This window comes from Ornithorhynchus anatinus, chromosome 4, assembly GCF_004115215.2.
Source record: "Ornithorhynchus anatinus isolate Pmale09 chromosome 4, mOrnAna1.pri.v4, whole genome shotgun sequence".
In the NCBI taxonomy this organism is placed as follows: Eukaryota; Metazoa; Chordata; class Mammalia; order Monotremata; family Ornithorhynchidae; genus Ornithorhynchus; species Ornithorhynchus anatinus.
Window position 1 is genome coordinate 64,127,571 of NC_041731.1, and position 14,595 is coordinate 64,142,165.

At 44.8% G+C, this 14,595-nt stretch overlaps 1 protein-coding gene across 1 annotated transcript in view; it reads right to left on the reverse strand.

Moving 5' to 3' along the window:
• Positions 1-302: 302 nt before the first annotated feature.
• Positions 303-14,595, reverse strand: part of NCALD (neurocalcin delta) — a 97,157-nt gene continuing 82,864 nt past the window's right edge. Inside the window, exons 2-4 of the mRNA XM_029063918.2 lie at positions 13,569-13,965; positions 7,414-7,519; positions 303-996 (exon numbers count right to left, since the gene is read on the reverse strand). Coding sequence (XP_028919751.1) covers positions 899-996; positions 7,414-7,519; positions 13,569-13,946 — 582 coding nt within the window. The 5' untranslated portion in view covers positions 13,947-13,965 and the 3' untranslated portion in view covers positions 303-898. The remainder of the gene's footprint in view (positions 997-7,413; positions 7,520-13,568; positions 13,966-14,595) is intronic.

The following is a 14,595-nucleotide window of genomic DNA, read 5'->3' on the forward strand; positions in this document are numbered from 1 at the left end:
CTAAAGCAGGTCTCTCTTACAATAAGCTAAGGAGACAGTCTTCGGTTGTAACACGGCATTAGTACGATCTCCAGGATTTCTCCTTAGACATACATCTCCCTTAAACGAGTTGGACATTTAGCCCTTAACATTCATTGTTTCATGTACGTGTCTTGCCTTAGAGCTGAGGTTATCAGGGAGGGTCTGAGGGTCTGACTTGCAATATACAGTATACAAGGATTTCAGATTTCACTTTTAAAGTTAAGTGGACTGGTATGAACCTGCCCAAAATAGCTGTTTTGCGGGGAGGTTTTTTCCTCTTCTCTATTCACCTTTGAAACGTTCACAGCTTAGAAATAGCCTGAAATTGGCTTGGGGATCAAATGGGGTCACTGCCGGTGAATTTTTCAGGACCGTAGTGGAGGATAACATATGCCTATGGACTATAATCCCATGCTCTGGGGCAAAAGAACCCAAATACTTGCCCTTTTAACCTTTACTGAGTGTACGTAGACACATCGGGGAGAGTCCTCTCACACAGCTGCCTAAAGTCATCAGTCAGAATCTGCAAATTTCACTCTTTCGTCACCGCCGATCGCTAGTTTGAAAACAGATACGTTATCCGCCCCTTCCCCACCCCCCAAAAAAAAAACCCAAACCAAAAAAACTCTAAAATCACGAATGCCACAATGTCCGTGTGAAACAGCACCGCCCGTGCTCTCGACAAGCTGATCGGAACATTCAGCATTCTCATAATCACATCCACGACGAAAGAAGCTAACGGATGCCACAGGAGAAGGCATATCGGGCCATACAGAGGCAACATCACCATGAATGTTGTTTGGCAAAAAATTAACATTAATAATAATAAAAAACCCAAAACAAGCAGCACTACACTTCATCCAAACAAGGGGGACGTTCAGAACTGGCCAGCGCTGCTGGGGTCACACTGCAGGAGTCGGACTATCGATGGGTCACTCTTGGCTCCTCGGATGAATTCTTCCAGGGAGAGTTTTCCTAGGAAGGAAAAACACGGGTGAAACCGCCCGCAAAAATGAGCATTAATAATTAAGTGCCTACTGTGTGCTAATCAATCACTTGTATTTAACGAGCTCATATTGGGTACAGAGTACTGCACAGAGTACTTTGGAAAGTAATAATGATAATGATGGTATTTGTTAAACTCACACTCTGTGACAGGCACTGTTTTAAGAGCTGGGGTGGATATAGGCAAATTAGGTTGGACACAGTCCCTGACCTATGTGGGGCTCACAGTCTCAATCCCCGTTTTTACAGATGAGGTAACTGAGGTCCAGAGAAATGAAGTGGCTTGCCCAAGTTCATACAGCAGAGAAGTGGAGGAGCCAAGTTCATACAGCAGACAAGTGGAGAGCCCATGACCTTCTGACTTGCAGGACCGTGCTCTATTCACTATGCCGTGCTACAATACAACGGGCTTGGTAGACAAAAGCCCTGCGTACAAGCAGCGTGGCTTAATGGAAAGAGCACGGGCTTGAGAGTCAGAGGATGTGGGTTCTAATCCCAGCTCCGCCACTTGTCTGCAGTCTGACCTTGGGCAAGCCATTTAACTGCTCTGTGCCTCAGCTACTTCATCTGTAAATTGGGGATTGAGACTGTAAGCCCCATGCGGGACAACTTGATTACCTTCTATTTACCCCAAACCTTAGAACAGTGTTTGGCATAAAATAAGTACTTAATAAATACCACTATTATTATTATTATTATTATGGAGATTACAACACTGCATAGTGCTGCGGTAGGTACATACACATGACTTTGCTCCCTACAGTGGGTTCATCATGACAGGATTATCAGTCCTTCCCCACCTCCCCTGAGACCCTACTGGATACATCACTGCTGCTGCCTGCTTTCCCATCAGTAAAGAATCAATCAATCAGTGCTACTTCTTGAGCACTTACCGTGCAGAGCACTGTACTAACTGCTTGGGGGAATACAGTACTACAAAATTGGGAGGCACATTCCCTACCCACAAGAAGCTTATAGTCTAGATGAAGGCCCCGAGAAGACCAGAGAAGAACGATGGAGCTGGATCAGGCTTTAAAACAGCCCTTAGATCTGAGCCAAAAAGGAGGCTGGACTGAACGTTCGGCCTTGGCACAGAACAGCCTGATGCCCAGTTGTATTTAGACACCTTTTGCGGCTGCATTGAAGTTTTCTTAGTCATTCAATCGTATTTATTGAGCACTTAATTGTGCAGAGCACTTGGGAGAGTACAATATAACAATGAACGGGCATATTCCCTGTCCACACGAACTTACAGTCTAGAGGAAGTACAAAGGAGGTCAACTGGATTTGCCAACTAGCTCACTTGTGCCCTTAAAGGTTTATTGCAGCTTACACACACACACAAACACCCCCCCCCCCCCCCAAAATAAAATCCCTCCCTCGAAGCTGCAATAAGCCTTTAAGGGCCCAAGGGACCTAATTTGTAGATCTAGTTCACCTCCTTTGTACTTCCTCTAGACAGTAACTAATCCCAGCTCCACCACTTGCCTGCTGGGTGACTTTGGGGCAAGTCACCTCCCTTCTCCATGCCTCAGTTACCTCAACTGTAAAATGGGGATTAAGAATGTGAGCCTCATGTTGGACATGAACTGTGTCCAATTTAACTAGCATGTATCTACCCCAGCACTTAGTATAGTGCCCGGCATATAGTAAGTGCTTAACAAACACCATAAGGTAAAAAAGGCAGGCAAAGGAAACAGAGAAGGAGAGATTGGGGAGCAAACAGAGATTCCATTTTTCTCCCATGAGAATTTAGGACAAAATCCAATTCATCTAAAGAGTTTGAAATAAACCATCTGTTCAAAATAAGTCTGGATGGCTCTTCTTGGATTTATGTCAGATAAAAACCAGGGCAGGGGAGAGGTAAATTGTCAGTGACTGGATCTTGTCACCTGCTGACCACACTCCCTCCCAGTCTGTCCACCAGCAAACCACAGAACAGATTGGGGATTTAGCAACTGGTCAGCTCATGTAGACCCGAAAAAAAATTGGTTCTGCTTGGGGTCATGAAGCAACGATTCCAATCTAGCTGAAATTTGTGTCTCCCAACTCTGTTGTATTCATTCAATTGTATTTATTGAGCATTTACCATTGCAAAGCATTGTACTATTTTACTCTCCCAAGCACTTAGAACAGTGTTCTGCACATCGTAAATGCTCTATAAACACCACTGATTGATTAGGTTGATTGATCCAAAATTTAAGCTTCAAAATCCCTCTAGAAGCACTCATATTCTGAAATACTGTATTGATTTTAAAATACAATCAAGGTTTTGGGAATCCATACATTTTAAATATTCAGAGACTACTTTAATTCACCATGTAAAGAATCCAAATCACTGCTGAGCAAAGCAGAAATACAGCAGAACCCCAATGATAGAAAAGTTGATTTTTCTAACCGTCTTCTTCAAGTTGAGGTTTCGACCATTGAACAAAACTGGGTGTGGCTAAATGGTTGTCTAAACTATGTAGGTTGTTCAATCTGCCAAATCTTTCCAGAAATGTATAAAGACTAACCTTGTTAATTTGCCCTGAACTGGAAAATCTTTTCAACCCTTTATTACCCTCTAGCTGGCATCACTTTGATGGGCTTCGACTGCACTGGAGGAGCCTGAATCAGGGACTTCATGATCTGCCTGTTTAATCGGCCAACAGGATTTTTCAGAAAGAAAAGGAGCTGCTACCCTGAGAAACAGCACCAAATATAGCAAATGAAGACCCAGAGGTTAGGTTAAACACCCTAAGACAATTCTAGTTTGGAAGAAAACTGAAGCAATCTGATTGAATCTTCTTGATTCACAGATTTCCTGTCCTTCTGTTTTCCTCACCAGTGCCATGGTATTTTGGCAACCACAGGCTCTAATCCCAGCTCCCCCACAAGCCTGTTATTTGACCTCGGGCAGGTTACTTAACTTCCCTGTGCCTCAGTTTCCTCAACTGTAAAATGGCAATTAAATACCTGCTCTCTCTCCCATTTGGTTGGTGAGTCCTGGGACAGTCTGCTCTGATTTTATTGTAATAATAATAATGTTGGTATTTGTTAAGCGCTTACTATGTGCCGAGCACTGTTCTAAGCGCTGGGGTAGACATAGGGGAATCAGGTTGTCCCACGTGGGGCTCACAGTCTTAATCCCCATTTTACAGATGAGGGAACTGAGGCACAGAGAAGTTAAGCGACTTGCCCACAGTCACACAGCTGACAAGTGGCAGAGCTGGGATTCGAACTCATGAGCCCTGACTCCAAAGCCCGTGCTCTTTCCACCTCAGCTCTTAGAACAGTGCTTAGGGCATAGTTAGTGCTTAACAATTACCGCTGTTAGTATTGTTATTACTATTATTATTATTAAGAGGAGAAATCTGACACCTGCTCCACTGACAACGACGACCACCTGATTGTTTTCTCTCTTTCCTGGAATCTTCACTAGCAAAGAGAAGCCGCCAGATGAGGCAGTTCTGTGTTTAGATTAAAACTATTTCCAGGAAATTAAGTTAAAGGGGATTTTTTTTTGCTAAAATTATCCAGATAGTCATCTTAATTTACCACTTCCCCTTCTTTAGCAAAAATGGGACTTAAGTTACTCCCCAGTCTTGAGAAACCCCTGTAGGGAGCATGCTGGGATGCCTAAAGTGAGTTGGATGCATCCCAAATGTTCTCTTTTTTGTGTGTGTATTTATTAAGCACTTACTATATGTTAGGCACTGTCCTAAGTGCTGGGGTAGCTACAAGCTAATCAGGTTGGACATAGCCCATGTACCACATAGAGTTTACAGTCTTAATTACCACTTTACAGATGAGGTAACTGAGGCATGAAGAAGTGACGTGACTTGCCCAAGGACATACAGCAGAGCTGGGACTAGAGCCTAGATCCTCTGATTCTCAGGCCTGTTGCTCTTTCCACTAGGCTATGCTGTTTCCCGATTATTTGTCCCCATTGATTCCACCTCAGCCACTTCGGCCTCACTTCCTTCTTCCATCCTGTCTGGTAATAATAATGTTGGTATTTGTTAAGCGCTTACTAGGTGCCGAGCACTGTTCTAAGCGCTGGGGAGATATAGGGTAATCAGGTTGTCCCACGTGGGGCTCACACACTTTTAATCCCCATTTTACAGATGAGGGAACGGAGGCACAGAGAAGTGAAGTGACTTGCCCACAGTCACACAGCTGACAGGTGGCAGAGCCGGGAGGCGAACTCATGACCTCTGATTCCGAAGCCCAGGCTCTTTCCACTGAGCCGGGTAGACAGAGCTGTATCAGAGATGAGGCTTGTTGGAAGCCTGATGGAAGGATTCCCTAAAGCCAATCATTTAGCTTTATTTTAACATCGCCATGGAGTGACTCACCAATGGCCAATCAGGAGACTTTTGCCTTGGTGGCAGACAGAACTTTTTTTTAAATGATATTTATTAAGCGCTTACTATGGTTTTGGCATTGTACTAAGCACTAGGGTAGATACGAGCTAATCAGGTTGGACACAGCCCATGTCCCACAGGGGGCTCACAGTCTTATTCCCCATTTTACAGATGAGGTAACAGGCCAAGAAAAGTGAAGTCATTTGCCCAAGGTCACAGAGCAGACAAGTGACAGAGCCGGGATTAGAACCCAAATCCTTCTGACTCCCTGGCCTGTGGTCGATCCCTTAGGCCATGTTGCTTCTCATCAAACGTTTTGGAGGCTTGGGCCAGTTCCCATGTGAAGAAATGAAAAAACAGAGAAACAGTATTGTCTAGTGTTTAGAGCACTGGCCCGGAAGTCAGAAAGACCAGCTCTATCATTTACATGGTGTATGATCTTAGAGAAGCAGCGTGGCTCGGTGAAAAGAGCCCGGGCTTGGGAGTCAGATTCGAATCCCGGCTCTGCCACTTCTCAGCTGTGTGACTGTGGGCAAGTCACTTCACTTCTCTGTGCCTCAGTTACCTCATCTGTAAAATGGGGATTAACTGTGAGCCTCACGTGGGACAACCTGATTACTCTGTATCTCCCCCAGCGCTTAGAACAGTGCTCTGCACATACTAAGCGCTTAACAAATACTAACATCATTATTATTATAAGTCACTTCACTTCTCTGTGCCTGAGTTACCTCCTCTGTAAAATGGGGATTAAGTCTGTGAGCCCCATATGGGACAAAGGCTGTGTGCAACCTGATAAGCCTGTATCTACCCAGCGCTTAGTACAGAACCAGATACATAGTAAGTACTTAAATACCATTAAAGAAAAGGAAATCAAGCCTTCTACCCCTCTCCCCCCACACCCTGCCACCACACAAATGCCCCAGTCACTCCCTTCACAAATGTTTGTTTACTGGACACATTTTTCCTCTACAAAACCCTGAGCATCACTGTAAATACCAAACACTGAGAATTCGCTCCAGTGAAACAACATCCTTTTTAGGAAGCTCTAGGAAAGCACTTTCCTGCCTTCTGCAGATCATCTAGTTCATGTACACTCATAACACTGCTCTCAGAGAAATTATTTTTCCTCAAGAGTCACCAAAATTGGAAAGATACCCACACAACATGACCCAGCTCAGGTTCATGTTTGTTTTTCCATTGGCCTGGAGGATCTTGACTAGCAGAGAAGATCACTGAAGGCCAAGGGCAATTTATTCTGACCATGAACTGGCCCTGACGTATAGAATAATTGGTGCCATAAATTATTCCTCTCTCTCCCCTTCAAACCAGTCAAAAGTTCCTGAAATTAGAGAAGAGCCCTGACCCAGGCACGGGCTTGGGAGTCAGAAGGACCTGCATTCAAATCCCGGTTCTGCCACTTTGCTGCTGTGTGACCTTGGGCAAGTCACTTAACTTCTCTGTGCCTTAGTTACCTCATCTGTAAAACGGAGATGAAGACTGTGAGCCCCATGTAGGACATGGACTGTGTCCAACCTGATTGGCTTGGATCTATCCCAGCACGAAGTACAGTGCCTGGCACCTAGCAAGCACGTAACAAATACCATTTAAAAAAAAGAAAGAAACTGGTCTCAGAGAGAAGAATGAGGAGGCATATTTGAAGTAAAAGGTGGAACACAAAATCAAATAGCCACAGAGATCCTCCTGGCTCTACTTTTTTTTTTTTTGTCACAATCAGTTCCCCAAACAAATAACTCTAAGACTGCAGTGTTCAGCCTAAACCTAGAGATCACATGGATCAGGCTTCTTTGTTTCACGATGTCCTAAGGTCTAAAACCTGTAAGCTAGCTGTAGGAAGGGAACCGTATTAAGTGCTCTGCACACAGAAGGCACTCAATAAATACCACTGAAGTTGAAAAACGGCAGCCATTTCTTAGTACCAAAGTGACTTCTTTCTTTGTTTTATCAGCCACTATCTTTAGGTGCACTTACCCAGAAGCAGCACAAGAGCCAAGCTAGAGGTATGGAACTTCAAACCTACCGTCTCGATTGGTATCCATCTGGCGGAAGATTTTCTCTGTCCTTTTCTCTGGGGTGGATTCATCTTCCGGCATCTTCATTACTGAGGAAACCATCTTATAGATTGCCTAGGTGGTGTGACAGAAGCAGAATACATTTGAGTCACTCTCTGGTGCCTAAACCATAATATTATCGTTAATATCAAGGGTCCAAAGCCACCCAAGGAGCACCTAAGGCCTAACTGCCTGCACCCATTCAAGGGTTCAGATTCAACTGCGCTTGAGTCTGTGACCTTGGACATTTGATATTCACCCCACCCCCAACCTCACAGCTCTTATGTTCATATCTTTAAATGATTTATTTTAAATTGTTTATATTAATATCGGACGCCCCCTCATGACCGTAAGCTCGTTATGGGCGGGGAGTTGTGACCGCTAATTTTGTTGTGAAACATTCAAGGCATGTTTCCCCACTCCTCAAAAACCTCCAGTGGCTGCCCATCCACCACCACATCAAAGAGAAACTCCTTTCTACGGACTTTAAAGCACTCAATCACCTTGCCCCCTCCTACATCACCTCACTACTCTCCTACTACAACCCAGTTCAAACACTTCGCTCCTCTAATGCCAACCTATTCACTGTACCTCGATCTCATCTATCTCGCTGCCGACCTCTCGCCCACATCCTGCTCCTGGCCTGGAATGTTCTCTTTCTTCATACCCATCAGACAATTACTCTCCCCACCTCCAAAGACTTAAGACTTACTGAAGGCACATCTCCTCTGAGAGGCCTTCCATGACTAAGCCCTCATTTCCTCTTTTCCTAATCCCTTCTGTGTCATCCTGACTTGTTCCCTTTACTCGCCACTCCCGCACCAGCCCCACAGCACTAATGGACATATCGATAATTTGGTTATATAAATGTCTGCCTGCCCCTCTAGACTGTAAGTTCGTTGGGTGGACAGGGAATGTGTCTCTATATTGTTTGCACTCTCCCAAGCACTTAGTACACTGCCCTGCACACAATAAGCACTCAGTAAATACAGTTGATTGAATACACTACTCTCCCAAGTTATTACAGTGCTCTGCACACATAAGTGCTCCATAAATACAACTGATTAATTCAGTTTCTATTTACAACTCAAGCATGTTACCCACTTGGGGGTAGGAAACCTGCCAATCCCAGTAATTGCCCAAATTAAAAACCAGGAGAAAAACAGTTTTCTCAACTTTGGTCCAACTCTGGACTGTGAAAATCAGCCTCGAAATGTTTTTTCTTGATTTCCTGAAGGATCATTTGACCCTTCCAACCAAGGAATCCTACATGAAGATATACCAGTGCTTGTATTTTTGTCTCCAGATGACACTAACCTCAGTGGGCCTAGGAAATCAGCCTGTGGAGAGATAACAGCATAACTGAAAACTGACCAACTGTCAAGGGAAGCAGCGTGACCTAGTGGAAAGAGCATGGGCCTGGATGCCAGAGGACCTGGATTCTAATCTCAGCTCTGTCACTTATCTGCAGTTTGACCTTGATCAAGTCACTTCATTCTCCATGCCTCAGTACCTCATATATGTTAAAAGGGGATTAGGAATCCTATGTGGGACAGGGACTATATCCAACCCGCTTATCTCGTATCTACCCTAGTGCTTAGATTAATGCCCGGTGCATAGTACGTGTTTAACAAAAACCAGTTGGAAAAAAACCCACCACAAACAGCTCTACATTTCACACAACAGTTGCTTCAGCTCTACAATACTGGTAAATAAAGGGAGAGTTCGGGCAACATTTTATCGACAACTTAGGTGATATGACTAAGGCTACGTCTGCACTGCAGTGAATATTGCACTGCAGTGAATAGGAGGATTGTTGCTTTAGCAGAATGATTTCCTGGTTAAAAGGTTAGTAGTAAAAATAGCAATATAATTTGTTAAGCATTCACTGTGTGCAGAGCACTGTACTAAGTGCTGGGAAAGAAGAGGTTCTCTGTTGTTTTTTTCTGTTTTTTGAATACACACATCAGCACAAACTTGTCACTCCTGAATACTAGACTGATAAAGAAAATACTTTGTTTCCGAATTCAAAAGCCTCAGGTTTTTGGAATCCCTGAAACCTAATTGAAAACCATTCCCCCGCCAGGCCCCACTCATTCAGCCCCCTTAAGGAAACAACAGTGGATACAGGGTGCAGCCCTGAAAACACACAGAGAAAAGTTGCTTTCTGCCAGAAGATTGATCATATCCATTCTACCTAATTAAACTGGACAGGACCTGGGGCTTGGTCTTTTTAAACCAAGGGAGAACACTCCTGGAGGAGGCACCTCCCACTCTTCAGGTGGAAATTTGTCATATCTCTGTCCCCCAAATGGATGGCCAAATACACGTTTGCCTCCCATTAAAAGTGACATTTCCCCCATCTGGCTGTTGCCCCAGAAATCTAGCAAGGGGACTCTCCCTGGCAACAGTAGCTTTGAGCTGATGGGAATTCCGACTCTATTTACTTGTTTCGACCTTGACTGACGCTGTTTGGCTGTGTAGGTAATATCTCCGCAGCCAGTGAGGGTTCAAAGGTCTTCAGTGGGAAGCAGCATGGCCTAGTGGAAAAAGTATGGGCCTAGGAGTCAGAGAACATGGGTTCTAATCCCGGGTCTGCCGTTCACTTGCCGTGTGACCTAGGGCATTTCACTTCACTGTGCCTCAGTTTCCTCGACTGTAAAATGGGGATTCATTCATTCATTCAATAGTATTTTTTGAGCGCTTACTATGTGCAGAGCACCGTACTAAGCACCTGGAATGAACAAGTCGGCAACAGATAGAGACAGTCCCTGCCATTTGACGGGTTTACAGTCTAATCGGGGGAGACGGACAGACAAGAACAATGGCAATAAATCCTGTTCTCCCTCCTACTTAGACTGTGAGTCCCATGTGGGACAGGGATTGGGTCTGACCTGATTAACGTGTACGTACACTAGCTCTTAGACCCGTGCCTGACACATAGTAAGTGCCTGACAGGTATCATAAAAAACAAAAGGTCGCTGGGAAGCTCCGGATCAGGATCAGTGGAACTACATCGAGGTACCCAGCACTGTACCAGGGGCTTGGGGGACAGGCAGAAGATGAAAAAAGCAGAGACCCTAGCTTTGAAGACCTTGAAGTCAGGAATGGGTGCTTCTACCTTTCTTAAGAGTGGGAGAACACTTGTAAAAATACACAAATACCCAAAGGCTGAGGTAAGCTGGATTTCATAACAATCAATCAATCAGTGATACTGAGCGTGGCTCAGTGGAAAGAGCATGGGCTTTGGAGTCAGGGCTCATGAGTTCGAATCCCAGCTCTGCCACTTGTCAGCTGTGTGACTGTGGGCAAGTCACTTAACTTCTCTGTGCCTCAGTTCCCTCATCTGTAAAATGGGGATTAAGACTGTGAGCCCCACGTGGGACAACCTGATTCCCCTATGTCTACCCCAGCGCTTAGAACAGTGCTGGCACATAGTAAGCGCTTAACAAATACCAACATTATTATACTGTGTGCAGACCACTGTACTAAGCTCTTGGGAGAATACAATAAAACAGAGTTGGGAGACACGATCCCTGCCCTCAAGGATTGTGTTGGATGGCATCCAACCCAATTAGCTTGTATCTACAAGCTTATAGCACATAGTGAGTGCTTAACAAATACCATTAAAAAAAGTAGTTTCCCAGCTAGTGACAGGGAACTAAGAAGTAACCAGCACTGGTGTGGGAGAGGAGCAGATAAGGACACGGCAGTTGGACTCCCGCAGTTTCACGGAAAAAAATGAATTTTTTTTGGTTGGGATGGTAAGCACAAAAACTTTCTTTTGGTTGAGAGAGGAAATGGAGGTGGGGGTCTAGAGCCAAAGGTGGAGGCTTTAATCCCTATATATCCCCTTGCTAATCCCTAGTGAATTAAGGCAGTTCCAGACAGATTGCTGAAAGGTGACCGGAAAAGGCAAAGATACGGGTAACAATAGGAAACAAATTCTGCCTCCCTGAGCCCAATTATTTTCTTAAAAACTTTATTGGAAACTAAGTTGGAATGATGCCATGAAGGGACCATGATTTGTTCCTGCTTTATTTTTGGCAATGTCAGTGAAAGGAATAACAGAGATATCCTGTTTTTAATTAAACATGAAATGTTCTATTTTTGTCTCCGGGTAAATACAGATCTGCAATGTCCCAGGGGATAACTCGGGGCTGGGATGCACATGGAATTGGTACCCTTCGGGGTTCACTCCTCATCCCACATTATTACTTTCTTCCTTTCTTTTCTTCTCGATCCTCCTCCTGAACCCACCAAGTGGAAAATTCAACAGAAGTAGTATTAATTGGCAACAGCCTCAAAGCTCAACATTAAAGCTCAATTCATCATTGAACAAAGATGGATGGATAGGCTCTATTACACTAAGCCAGGCCTTATAACAAAATCCAGAGCCTGGGAGCCATCCTCCGTCACGGAGGAGTAGGGCTCGATGAGCCAAGAAGGGTGGGCAGGCCCCTCCCGGGGCCTGGTCGGCCGATAAAGGGCTGACTGGCTGCAAGGAGATGGATGGGTTGACCGCTGACCTCCTTTGGCTGTGGAGTACAAACATAAACCTTTTGCCATTACGTGACCATTTTTTCTGTGGTATTTGTTAAGCACTTACTATGTAAGTGCTAAGCACGGGACTAGATACAAGGTTCTCAGCTTGGACATAGTCCCGTCCCCACATGGGACTCTCAGTCTTAATCCCCATTTCACAGATGAGGAATCTGAGGCCAAGAGAAGTTAAGTGACTTGCCTGAGGTCACGCAGTTGTTCACCTTGAAAAGGTAAGTAAATAAGGACATTTTCGCATGAAAACTTTTGGAAAATGTTCGAACAATGAATTTTTGGTTCTAATGCTATAAGCGGCAGCCTGAGCTGAGTCGGATCCTTGAAGGTGTTCAATGCTGTTGTGATTTTCTTAGCCTTATTTTCCAGAGTGGCAGGGCCTTTTCCATTTTTCAAGGGTTAACCTGTCAGCAGAGAGGTGGCGTGCCCACGGCAGGAGACATGGAGAGGGAGGGTGGCATGCTGAGTTTAGAACGGGGATAGGGCAGATATAGAAGAGTGACCGCCTGCTGCTCAGGACACTGGTAGTAACACAAAGTGAGTAGCAGGGCGAGCCCTTTGCAGCCTCCTGGAACTTGTACTGCCTTTAAGATGAATGAGAAGCAGCCTGGCCTAGTGGATAAAGCCTGGGAGTCGGAAGAAGCTGGATTCTAATCCTGGCTCCGCCACTTCTCTGCTGGGTGACCTGGGGAAAGTCACTTAACTTCTCTATGACTCAGTGACCTCATTTGTAAAAAGGGGATTAAGATTGTGAGCCCTATGTGGGACAGGGGCCGTGTCCAACCTGATTAGCTTGTATCTACCCCAGTGCTTAATACAGCGCCTGCCACAAAGTGATAGCTTAACAGATACCACCAAAAACACATGCACACAAAATAGTTGATCATCACTGAACTGGCTGCAAAGGCTGGGAATAGTTCAACCAGCCAAGACACTAACAGCCCCCCGGCCTTCCCATCCTCATCTAATAAGCTCGTTGGTAGAGCTCCATTTATTCATTCATTCAATCATATTTATTAAGCGCTTACTGTGTGCAGAATACTGTACTAAGCACTTGGAAAGTAGAATTTGGCAACAAATAGAGACAATCCCTACCCACCAACAGGCTCACAGTCTAGAAGCGGGGCGACAGGCAACAAAACAAGTAGATAGGCATGAATAGCATCGATATAAACAGAATTATAGATATACAGGTTGCCAACTGCTGAGAACGATTTTTACAGAGTCTGTTGTGAATCTGTAAACCTCTTTTCACTGGGTCACATCGCTTCTCTTACCTCTTCCCCCTCCTACTGGGGCTGGGAGGTCAATGTAGGACATGGACTGTGTTCAAGTGATTAGCTTATATCTATCCCAGTGCTTAGAACGGTGTTTGACACTTAGTAAGCACTTAACAGATACTTTTAAAAAAAAAGAGAGATTCTCCTGCCACATTCGTCACCTGGAGATCCAGCCCAAGCATCTCAGGACCTGCGGACTGGAACACGGCTGTGTTTTGGGCTCCAATAACCTGGTTTTTACCCAGAAGTCCAAGGAAATGGGGAAGCAAAATGAGGAGAAGACATACCTGCACAATCTCCAGCATTTCTGATTTACTGATGTAGCCGTTCCCATCCAGGTCATACATGCTGAAGGCCCACTTCAGCTTCTGTTCCAGTTTCCCTCGTGACGTCACACTCAGAGCTATGATGAATTCTCTGAAGTCTATTGTTCCATCCCCGTTGGCATCAAAAGTGCGGAATACGTGCTCGGCAAATTTGGAAGCGTCCCCATAAGGGAAAAAGTTCCCATAGATTTTCTTAAATTCCTCCATTGACAAATGCCCGCTGGGGCAGTCTCTCAAGAAGCCTTTGTACCATTCCTGGATTTCGTGCTCTGTAAAGTCTGTGCTTTCTAGCAAATCCTGCATGACCTCAGGACGCAGCTTACTGTTCTGTTTCCCCATTTCGGCGTTGAAGATTCAGCTATGGATGAAAATGGGGAAAGATATTATTATAGCCGGGAAGGATTTAGAGACTTAAACCAATGTCCTGTTCTAACACGTTCAAAGATTCTGCTGCCCTGTATGAGGTTATCTCCTGTGTTGGAACCCCAAAACAGAACAGAGCAGCTGTCGGCGTGAGCACTGCATCCATCTCATCGGGTCGCTCAGACAGTGAAGATGCTACTCAGTGGCCCAGCTTACTCTGTTTTATTGTTCTCTCCCAAGTGCTTAGTATAGAATTCTGCACACAGTAAGCACTCAATAAATATGACTGACAAACTCTTCAGCCAACCCAATTTCAAGGGGCTTTTCACTTGCGAAGCACTTTTTTATGGTGCTTGTTAAGTGTTTACTATGTGCCGGGCACTGTACTAAGCACTGGGGTAGATACAAGCTAATCAGGTTAGACCCAGTATCTGTCTCACACATGGGGCTCACAGTCTTAATCCTCATTTTACAGATGAGGTAACTGAGGCCTGGAAAAGTTCAGTGACTTGCCCAGGGTCACAGAGCAGACAAACTGTGGAGTCGGGATTAGACCCCAGGTCCTCCTGACTTGCAGTCTTTTAAATGATATTTGTAATAATAATAATAATAATGTTGGTATTTG